The 11369-nt window shown below is 46.4% G+C and overlaps 1 protein-coding gene across 2 annotated transcripts in view; it reads right to left on the bottom strand.

The window, feature by feature from the left end:
* Positions 1–27: 27 nt before the first annotated feature.
* SLC22A4 (solute carrier family 22 member 4) overlaps positions 28–11369 on the bottom strand; it is a 22776-nt gene continuing 11434 nt past the window's right edge. Inside the window, exons 4-10 of one of the 2 annotated variants that reach the window (XM_027899809.1) lie at positions 11060–11231; positions 9025–9151; positions 6914–7014; positions 5708–5922; positions 4857–5039; positions 3179–3314; positions 28–2485 (exon numbers count right to left, since the gene is read on the bottom strand). In XM_027899809.1, coding sequence (XP_027755610.1) covers positions 2410–2485; positions 3179–3314; positions 4857–5039; positions 5708–5922; positions 6914–7014; positions 9025–9151; positions 11060–11231 — 1010 coding nt within the window. In that variant the 3' untranslated portion in view covers positions 28–2409. The remainder of the gene's footprint in view (positions 2486–3178; positions 3315–4856; positions 5040–5707; positions 5923–6913; positions 7015–9024; positions 9152–11059; positions 11232–11369) is intronic. The other variant, XM_027899810.1, reaches the window with a different exon arrangement.

The following is an 11369-nucleotide window of genomic DNA, read 5'->3' as shown; positions in this document are numbered from 1 at the left end:
CCTCTGCAATGACAACCCAGACGGAAAGCAGGTGAGACAATGTCAGTGCACGTTTTTATTACAATGAGCACAGGAGTTAATGAGTGATGATTACACAGCGTCACACAGGCGTGAGCAGCCCCGGTGAGCCAGCGGAGGAGCGAAGGTTGCACACACACCCCCGAGTGAAGGTGACAGCGGTGGCACAGGAGGCACAGTGCGATGGCAGGCAGGGAGTGATCCAGCTGGGCCTTCCCTCATTTCCACTGCACTTCAGACACCCACCGTAAGGCCTTCCAACAGCACTCCTCAGCAGGACATTCTGCTCTTGTGAAAGGTGGTTAAATCTGCTGCTAGAAATACTAAAATGTGACACTAGCTTGAGTGCAGTGGTGTGAGAAAAATGAGACTGATTAAAACAAGGTTTTTTAAAAAACACAGTCATCTTTCTTACTTAAAAAAGGAAAACAACAGGTAAGATACTACAAGGTTCAAGAGTATAAAAATATTTACCTTTTAGAAACACTCAAGCCTACAATCTCATAAAATAAGTCTCAACTAAATATAAAAATCTTCACAAAAATATGGCCACCTATATTTAACTCAAGTCCTCAAACCTGTTCTGTGCTGATATATAAGGGCTTTCTTGAGAAATTTAGGTACATCTAAACAACTGTTCTATAGATTAATTCTGCAATAAGTAAAAACAAGATTAAATACTGCTGTTATTAGAGAAATTACAGGTTGAGAAGGGATGAGAACATCAGGGGTCACAGGACACTGGTTACCTCGTGCCATGTTACATTTATGGCAAAAGCATAACTGCAGCAAATTACTAGAAAATAGTATTTCCACTCCCCAAAGCAGCTTGAATTAATTGCACAAGTTCCTTGCATTTAAATGTTATAAAGCTTTATATTTGTGCTTGAACTTCAGGGAGAGGCTCATTCCTGTGCCAAGTGCCAGCACAAGACAACCCACCCTGAACTGTCGCAGTAGAGATGAGACACTGTGCTTTTGTTGGCCCTTACAGGAGGTGACTCAGGGCTAATTGTTATTTATAGAGGATAAAAATCAGTCTACCAGGTCTGAGAGACTTTATGTGTCCAAGAAGTGCACGCACAGCCAATATATACAAAAATAAAAGGTATTACACTTTTTCCAAACAATGTGGTGTTTATAAAACAGTAGTAGCACAACTTGAAACTCTACATTTGTCATCATCCAGTCTATCTATGCTAAACTTTTTTTTTTTTTTTTTTAAAAAAGCATACATAATCCGTAAGTTTTGAAAAACAAAACACTGGTGTTTTGTTTTGAAAAAAAAGGTGGTCCCAAATTAGTCCTTTTGCATTTTTAATAGCTGCAGGTAAACATCTCCAGTACAGATTTTTAAAAGCAAAGCCCCTTTAAATTTGTAAATGGTACAAGGGCTTTGCAGAGGCTTTAGAAACTGCAGTGAGCTTTCTCTGAAGGTGCAGAACAAAGTGGTATATATTCAAAGGAGAAATTAAATACTTTGGAGAAAATAAAAACAACACCCCAAAAGATCTAAAAAAAATGCTCATGCCCAGATACGATGAAAAACCTAAAAGCTAAAACTTCATGGCACATAAGGACAGGATCACTGACTTGCTGAAGCTTATGTTTCTGCTGAAAGTGGGCATGGCCCATCAGAAAGTCAGCAAACTATAGTCCTTACTCAGTGCTCGAGATTTCCCCCCCTCCCCAAAGACACTGAACATTCACAAAGCCCAGGGTGGGCTCAGGCTTTATGAAAAAGCATCATCTTTTACAGGAACAAGTGGATCCCAGGTCCTGGGAAAAGCAAGAGCCATGGAAAGCTCCTCTGCTGTTCTGTTTAAATCCATGTCCTTACAGCAAAGTCTGTGTCTGCTCTGCTACAGCTCAATTCTGATCCCACTCAGTCCATGGGCTTCGATCACAGATTTCAGAGGAGGCCAGGACCTTTCCTGCAGCTTTTGAAAGACAGGCACCCAGCTCCCCTTCTTCCAGTCAACACACACAGTGAGAAGAACCACCAGCATTACATTTGCTATATACTTTTGTCCTTTGAGCAGCTTTCAGCAAGTACCTGACTTACTGGAGTCACTGCTGTATCATTCCTAAGGCTCCCTTCCAGCTTACTCCTTGACTTCTGTTTACACAGCAGGCCCTCATTCCTCAACAGGGACTGTACCTGCTGCCAAACCCCAGGAACCAGGACACTGAATTACAGACTAAGAGTCCTACAGGAGTAGACAGCAGCTGGTCAGTAAACTATGTAATCTGGGGACAGGAGCTCAGGGGATAACAACTATGGTGCAATAGCATTGACTGTTGGGTTTTGTTCATTTTCCTCTGGTAGAAAAATGCATTTTGAGATGATCCTGTTCTTCTTGCAGCCCCTCTGACAGCGTGTGTCCTTCTTCACAAGGGTGTTATCAGGCTTTTAGGACTCTCCTTGGAACTCCTAATGCCAGTGGTTTGTTGCCCGTTTCTGAAACTGAAAGCAAGTAAAAGGCTGAGAAGCAGAGAACATTTTCCAGGTGTCAGGCACGCCCCTCCCAGTGAGCCCCGCTGCAATAACCACGTTAACTGCTGACAGGACCCCACAGTGCAGTGCTCTGTACAGTGTGCCTTCCTTCAGGGGAAATGTTTGCCCGGGGCACCCTAAATAGCCGTGGTGGTGGGTCAAGAGAACTGTTGTTGCTTACAGCTGAACCATATAAACCAGAGGAAAAGCTGTCCTGGCCTGTCTCTGGCTGCCCAGAAAGAGGTAGGATGTTGAAATTCTGTGTTTAATTTGGAGTAGTGCATAATGAACTGCAAGAACGAAGTGTTTCATAACATATATATAATCCTACTAAATGGAAAGTTTAAATGAAGAGTTAAAGAGAGTAAATGATAAAAAAGGATGGAAAGTGTTGGGAGATCTGAAGCAACAGCCTCCAGGTGCTGTGAAGGTCAGCCTTGCTTTGCCAGTGCACATCAGCTCTCAGGTTCAGGCATTCTGGAGAAATTGCATGATGTCACTGCTGAATTACCAACCCAAAAGAAAATAATCTACGGGGCACTTAGAAAGCTTTGATGTTTTGCAGTGGAGCTGCAGAAACACATTTACTGACTGTGAGAAGGGACTGTGCAGGAGCAGGCTGGGAACTCTTGGGAAGTACAGGATGAATGGAAGCTGCCTTACCACTTCACCTTCAGCATCTGCTCAAAGCTCTCGGGCAGGGGGTTCCCGTAGCTCTCCGGGAGAAACAGGGTGAGGATCCCAATCAGCACAGTCAGGCTCCCCATCAGGATATAGGGCAGGAATCTGTCATAGGCACCTGGCAGAACAGAGGACATGCCAACAGTACTGAATGTCCACGACCAACAAACCCACGTGGAAACTTTCAGACATTGCTGTAATGCAGAATTCATTTGGAATAATTGGCTGAAAGCTTCATAAATATCAAAAGTGAATCCAAAACTGAGTTACGGCTGTTACCTGCCAGCAAACAAAGAGATTGTCCAATTTTAAAAATTTTAAAGCTTCAGCATGTGCTTTTGGATGGCAACACCTACCATCAGTTTCATGCCAACCCCCACGTTTGTGTAGTGGATAATAGTTTTGGGGTGTGGGGATTTTTTACATTTTCAGCTGGCCTAGCCAACATCTTTGCAAGGCAACAGCTCTGCTGGGATCACTGCTGGAGTCTTCAGCACTGCACTGTCATCAGGAAACAAATCCTCTGTTAAATAATTCAGTATGAGGGAATAAAATTGCTCCTGAGCAACCAAGCAACTCATCAGCTGCCTGGGATTGTGCATCCCGCTGGGCTGGTGCAAAAGAAGGGAAGAGACTAATGCAGGACAGGCCAGCTCCAGACTAACAACTCATCAACAGGGGAATCCTTCAAAGCCTTCCTTCCTGCAAAGGGAGACAGCATCAGGCTTCCTGAGACACACACAGGCTCTGACCTTGGTCTACTCAGAATACTATTTTGGACTGGAAGGCAGCAGCCCCTGCCAGCAGCCTGAAGCTGGCACAGGAGTGCTTGGGCAGGATGCAAGATCCTCAAGGCACAGCAGCACAGCAATGGAAAGGTCTTTCAGGAAAGGGATTACCAAGGAGTTAAAGTATTTAGGATATAGAAAATACCAAACTGGACTTGACAGCTTTATTTTATAGCTGGGATAGAGCAATGTGCTCTATAATGTATGGAATTAACTAGGATTGAAGTGAGGACCCCTGGGTATGTCACACAGAGCCAAAGTTTGTGATTTGATCTCCTCTGTGTTGATGAGCTGGGTGAAATACAAGGTCCTAATTTAGCTGTAGCAAATAGCAGCAGCTGACAAGTTTCTCCTAGAATCTCTTAGAGTTCAGGAAACTATTTTGATGATTTTGGAGAGCGCAGATTCTGAGAATGTTCAGATCCCCACCTGGTTCATCTCCTCCTGACATACCCATCTTGGGATGTGCACAGAGTACCACGCAACAGATTTCCCAGTGCTGCATTTCCTTACTTGCAAGATCACTTCTTGTCACATTCTTCTGGGAAACTAACTGGCATCCCAAGATGTGATTATCATCCCAGCCACTCCATCTGCATGGTTTAGAAACACCATCATTGTCCTGGACCAGCCTGGACTCACTTCAGTGATATGTGAGCAGTCCCTAAAGGAAAGAAGTGCCTGATCCTTCTGTGAAGCCCAAGGAGCTCCCCTTGATTCCTGCCGTGTGTGGCAGTGGATTCAGACCCGGGGTGAGAGAAGGGACTCGAGAGTGAAGTGAAGGGACTCAAAGCTGAGCCCGCAGTGCAGAAGCTCAGCTGGCTTCTCTGGGCAGCTGTGGGGCACGAGGCAAGGAAAGCAGGATGTCTCACCCAGGTAAACGAAGTAAGGGGCAATGATGCTGCCCAGCCTGGAGGCCGTGGATGTGGCTCCCACAGCCATGTTCCGCACCAGGGTTGGGTACAGCTCCACGTTGTACACATAGAGCATCGAAAAGGCAGCTGTGATGCCAAACTTCCCCAGCATCACCAGACCAACAGAGAGGGCATTGAGATCTGGAGGAGCAAAAAGGAAATCAAGGTCAATAAACAACACCCTGTGTTTATTACTTCTATTTCTTCTACATCCAAAAGATTGCATTGCCGGTCTTTTCCCTAAAGGCTGTGGGTTTGGTATTGTTTTTTTTTTTTTTAATTATACCAACTATTAAGCCATCCCTGGATGACTTGGCTCCAAACTTCCCACTGAGCATAATGTAGCTGTTCAGGTTATTTTGTACTTCCCAGATTTTGCTTGTCTCCAAGTAAAACAGCATTTTTGAAGTGGAACAAAACTCTGGATTACACAGCAACAAAGCACAAGCTTAAATCCCCTCCCTTTTTTCAAAATCCTGTGGAGATTTACTCGCAGTGAAATCTGGATGCAGGTTTTTTCAGTCTGGATGCACAACCAGATAAATCCCAGGACGCTTTGGGCTCTCATTTTAGAAGCTGGTTCCCCAGACTGTACAAAGCTCAGTAACCTGGCACAATAAATGAGAGTTGAGTGCGACTCAGCATATAGATATGCAATAAAAAACCCAAAAGGTGCAAGGGAGCAGCATAAACTTGGCCTCCAATTCTTAATTTGATGCCAGTTTCCAGTAGTTTTGCAGAACTAGTACATAGTAACATAAACTATTCTGAGTATTTTACGTACTAAAGTCACATATTGAATTTTGTACCTGCAGGAACCAGCTGAATGAAGAGGACAACGCTTCCCCCTAAAAAAAGGACGCCAGATAAGGAGTAGCGGCGCGGGAGGGAGCGGAGGAGGAGCCAGGCGATCACATAAGCTGGGACCTCAATCACAGCCGAGAGGAAACAGTTGAGGTAGGCATTTCCATGCCAGTCTGGAGTGCTGAGGGACAGGCCAAAGTAACCAACTGACGTGAAAAACCTGGGAAAAGCAATAAACCCAAGTTATTCCAGAAACAGCAGGCTCTGAACGCCTCCAGCATTGCCTCAGGTGTCGTTACAAATATAGGATGTCACAAAGCATTGCCACAGGTACTGTGGCTTAAAAACATCTCTGTGCAACCCCAGCTTTCTAATTGTCATCCCTTCCAGTGGCCACATCCACAGCAGCTCGAAGAGACCTTGGATTTCTCTGTCCTTCCTGCACACACTACACCAAGTGAAAGGCTTTGTGGAAGTTGTTCACAAAGGCTTTTCATTGCAATGGACACAACACCACAGTGGAATGACTCTCGCAAGCTTCCCATGCCAACTACATTCCTACTTGTAGCCAACTCCAGTGACAGGATCTCCCCCCCTCAGCAGTTCCATTAGAACTTATTTAATCTTCACAAGAGAGCTGGATGTTCAGGTTTCAAATCTCAAAAGTGCCTCACTATGGCATGCCAAGTGTGCTAGCCAGTTCCTTTCTGTTGGGGGAAATATGGCCAGAAAAGGGTGCTGGTTTGTCTACATGGTATTATTGGGTCCTCATTCCTCGTGGCTGCCCAGGCAGGGACCAGGATCTCACTGAGAGGGGCACTGTACAGAAACAGAACAAAAATGCTGGCCATGGTTCTGCTTCTTGTTATGCTACCGAGTTGCTGCCTTGGCTGCAGGAAGAACCTTTCTCTTCAAATAGAGATTACAGAGATGGGAGCATTTTAAAAAAAAAGAAAAGCAACATAATTTAAAATACACAAGCTGTTACATATAGTTTCTTAACTGTTTTACATCTAAGTCGAGGCTACTGTCTGCAGATCCTTGTGTACTAATGCAGTGTGGGCGTGAGGACACTGAGGGCCATGTGCCAGCCAAGGACCATGTGGAGATGGGCTCCAAGGCTCAGACTCATTATGTAAACCTGTGGCATGTGCCCTCAAATCAGAAACTGTTTTATTGCCTGGGTACTGTAGGAATACACATTTCCTTACCACAAAAGTAATGACATAATAGTAATAGTTGCAATGTTTCGGGTTCGAAATAGGTCCAGAAGGATAGCCTTCTGCTGCTGCTGAGGCTTCGAATCCTGCATCTGAAGGAAAAAGGAAAACAAAACCGAAAAAATTCCCACACACCTAAGAGCAAAACAACCTCTGCTACCCACAATCCGGGCAGTTACGAAGCTACAACTATCAGGGGATAATCGGCAGCCCAAGGGCCACTTTGCCCCAGGGAGGGCAGTCCTTAGGCACAGCTTGTCTCTGCACCCCACTGCACTCGTGGGAGATTCCACTCTTTTGTTAAAAAAAATGGTAATGCTGAGACAGAACTTGCTGCTAATTAGAAAGGAGTATCAGCTGACCAGACAGACAAATTAATGTTTCCTTAGAGATCTCACACTGTACTTCCAGGAGTAACCTCAATACCAGAGGCATTTTTCTGTGCACTGTCCACTCAGCTCTCTTCTGTTCAACCTTCACAAACGATGTGAACTCAGTGCAGGAAATCCCCCGGTTTTGCTGCCTGCCAGCACCTGACAGGGAGGGCAACAGATGCCAGAGGCTGGTGAGGTGGCCAGGGCACAGCATGGGAACATCCATCACCTCGGATCGCACACAGGGTCCTGTTTGAGGCTTGCAGCAGGAATCTTCTGGTGGATTAGGGTGCCCTTCTGCCTGCACGCTTCGACCTTGCCAGGGCAAAGCCAGCACTTGTGTCCAGGCTGCCCCCCAGGCCCAAAGAGCAAACTGTCCTGGTTCTCCCGACAGGGCTACCCAGGAGATTTCCTTTCCTAGGAAAGAGAGGATGGTTTCTGAGGAATGTCTTCCTAGTAATGTTTGAAAAACACTTCCAATGGAGGACTTAGAGTGCAGACATCATCCTCAGGCTTTTGAGGACAGACACTGTGGCACACAAAATCTCCATGAGGTAAAAGACAGCTGAGCTGCTGCTTGGTCTCAAAAATCCATGGGAGTGATGAAATGCTGCAACCTGAAAAAGTCATCTCAGGTTTGAATGAATGAAGATGAAAGGCAGTTTGAAACACATCCGAGCACCGGCTGGGAAGGGAGGAAAGGGCTTTTCCGTGGCTTCTGTGGGACGAGCTTCCCATCTCTGCAACATGCACTTCAATTTACACTAGAACTTAGACTCAGAAAAGGGATCTTCAGCCAAAATGGAAGTGTGACATTCAGGTGCAGGATCCTGCCCAGGGGAGGTGGAACACAGCGTCTCTGTCCTGCAGACACTGCAGAGGAGCACACGGTGCTTTGCTTTCTGCTCTACCAGGGGACACGAGGAGGCACAAAACGCAGGTGCCACTATGAGGCAGCAGAGGAAGATCTGACCTACAGATCACTGCTGGCACAAGGCCAAAGAGTCGAGCTGCTGGTTTCTTGGCACAAGAAAAATGTCTGTGCCTCTTCAGGAGAAGCTCCAGCGCGGGCAGAGCCACTAGAGGGGGAGATGAGCACACGAACCAACCATCCTGCCGGGGCTCTGCTGCTCCCCAGCTCTCTGGGTGCCAGCTTTGCACCAGGCTTTCTTCTTTTAGCCAACAGATATGAAGTACAAGAAAAACAAAAACAGTTTTGAAGAAGAGCTTCTTGTTCTTCAGAGCCTTTGCTACCGTCCTGGTTTTCAAGTGCCCTGGTAGCACTCGGGTGCTTTGACTGGTCTGTGCAACCCAAAGAGTCCCTCAGGTTCCACACAGCCCCAGACACGTGGGTGCTGATTTAGGGTCCCCTGCACAGCCCCCCTGCAAAGGGCTGCTGTTAAACTACAAATTGCTAACACCACACCCAGCTGAAATGGGCACAAACACATCTTCCTCGGGTCTCCTCAGTGCCCAAAGGATAAAGCAATCTGGGGCACCCTTGCTTTGAAAACCACAACAAACCACTGCTGAGGAATACCATTTAACCCTAAAAACCAAACAGTAACACCTCCCTTTGGGTTCTCACTTTGATCTCTCTAACCCAGCTCTTACCACACGCCAGAAGTCCCTGCAGCCTCCGAGAGCTGCTGGTGCAGACCAGAACGAGTCAATGGGCCAAAGGGGAAGAGTGCCAGCGAGGTGAAGCAGCAGGATGTGTTAACATACCTCTGCAGTGTCGAAAAGCACGGCTGGGGCTGGAATGCCATTGATTTTTGCAGCCTTTCGGATAATAACTTCTGCCTCCTGATATCTTCCCTGGGAGATCAGCCACCGAGGGGACTCAGGAATCACCCTGCAATAAGTTTTGGAATAAATGATTCAACATTTTCACAGAAGTAAGACATTGCAAGGAACATATTTGTTGTGTCTATGAATTATGCTCTCATCTCACAGACTGCTTGCAGCAGGAGACAGCCAGCACAGAGGGACGTGGGCAATGTAATTCAAATCCATGGGATGTGGTTATTCTCATGCTAAAGTAGATGCATGCTTAGGCCTTTGTCCTCACTGGTTGTTTTTCAAGCAATAATTGATGTCCACCAGATGTCACCAGATGGACAGCAAGGATGGGGGTAGCTTAGCCAGCACTGAGCAAAAATATTCCCAGGAAACTGCACACAGTGTGGAAATGCTTTAAGTATGCACAGGGTATATTTAAAGGTTCTGTGTCACAGGAATCGTATATACAAACCTCCCCATGTTACCACAGCTCTGAGCAGGCTCTCCCAGGCAGAGAACTGGGGCAGTGTCCCCTTGCAGAGTTGATGACATTTTCTAATCAATTCCAGGCACGTGTTGAGTGAATTAACACCAAACACAGGACAGAAAATTTCACTTTTCCTTAACTAAATCCTTTGATCTCATTAAGTGCTGCCTTGCTCCCTTTAGCCAGCAGCACTTTTTTCTCTCCTTGGAAAAAAGTAGGTCAGACACTCCTTTTCTGATGAACCCTAAAGGATTGACTCAAAGACAGGTCAATAATTTCAAACATCAGATGATTTATATCTGACCCTTAACCACGCATGAGACTCTGTGTGAGATGAGCTGCCTCCACTGCTCTTCTTTCTGGGCAAGCTGAGGATCCTGAGACTGCAGAGACAATGCTGGGAACCTTCTGGAGAACTTGGAAGGGAAATGAGTAAAAGAGCAACTCTGGCACAGAGCAGTGGGATGTGCGAGTCACATGGCCCGTGAAAGCAGTAGGTCCACATGCCCAAATGCCAGGTAATGCCAGCCTGCCTTGGCAGAGCTTTGCCAGTGCACCTTGGTCCCCATCTCGCCCCACATAAGCCCCTGACTGGAAGTTCCATCCATGGAAACTTTTTGCATGCTCTACAGTGTACACCCTTAAAAAGCCTGGGAATTCCCACCCAGGACATTTCAAAGCAGGACTGTGAAGCCATGCCTTGGGGACAGATCTCACGTTGCTCACAGTGCCTGTTCCCCAGCAGACACCTGAGAGGCCTCCACCCAAAGCTCCCAAAGCAGGGAACAGCTGCTTGGTGCAGGGAAGTGCCACTGTGCTGAAGGAGTCTGAAACATTTCAAGGTAAATAAGCAAACTGACCCTTAGACAGAATCAATCTTTAAAATCTGATGACAGCAGAGGTGGAGCTGGAAACCATCTTAAAGGATTGGTTTGAAGACTAAGGTTAAAACCCCCCAAACAACTGACAAACCAAAACCAGCAGCAGAGACTTCTGACAAGACTTGGACCCGCAGGAGGTCTTTTGGACTATGGAAGAGTGGCTCTGCATCACTTCACTGTTATACAGACATTAGCTACTCACTTATAACTTCCTCAGGAAGAAAGGGGTCCTCTGGATAATACGAAAGGAGGGAACTCTTCTTGTTATAAACTATCCGTATTTTAAGTGTATGAGTGATACCTTGCCTTTCTTTTCCATTTTCAAATACCTGTCTCTTCAGAAAACAGCAGATGACCAAGGCAGGAACAGAACAAGGCTATCTGCCCTTCCCCAATGCCTCTGTCCAGCTGAAAAGAGCAGGGCTCCAAGGACACGGCCAGCACCAGTGACTTAAACCAGCACAGGGAACCCAAACACAACATCCCCCCTCAAGGCAAAGCCTCCTCAGGGCAGATCAAAAAAATAACTGGCCCCCCCAACACCCTGGTGTCACCCAGCCCCCAGCAGGGAGAGCAGGAGGCGGGAGGGGAGGTGGGGAGCGTGGGCACTCACCACCAGAGCGGGATGCAGAACAGCCCCGGGACAGTGAGCGCCAGCAGCAGCATCCGCCAGTCTCTGATGAAGTAAGCAAACAGTGGCAGCAACATGTAGCCAAATGCAAAAAATATGCAAACTCCTAATGTAGAGAATAGAATACGAACTGATTTGCCAAGAATTTCTGTGCCTGTTTAAAACAAGGGAGGTTGGATTAGTATTTTAACTCTTTCTTTTCAAGCATGACTAAATACTTTATTGCATTTACAAAAAAAAAGAGAATAAACTAAACAATCTTAGAAAAGAGCAGCACAGCACGGACCCACCC

This window comes from Empidonax traillii, unplaced genomic scaffold (assembly GCF_003031625.1).
Source record: "Empidonax traillii isolate 1590-97213 ecotype Southwest subspecies unplaced genomic scaffold, ASM303162v1 scaffold689:size842923, whole genome shotgun sequence".
Lineage (NCBI taxonomy): Eukaryota > Metazoa > Chordata > Aves > Passeriformes > Tyrannidae > Empidonax > Empidonax traillii.
The sequence above is the reverse complement of the archived record's forward strand: the minus strand, read 5'-3'. Positions and strand labels throughout refer to the sequence as shown.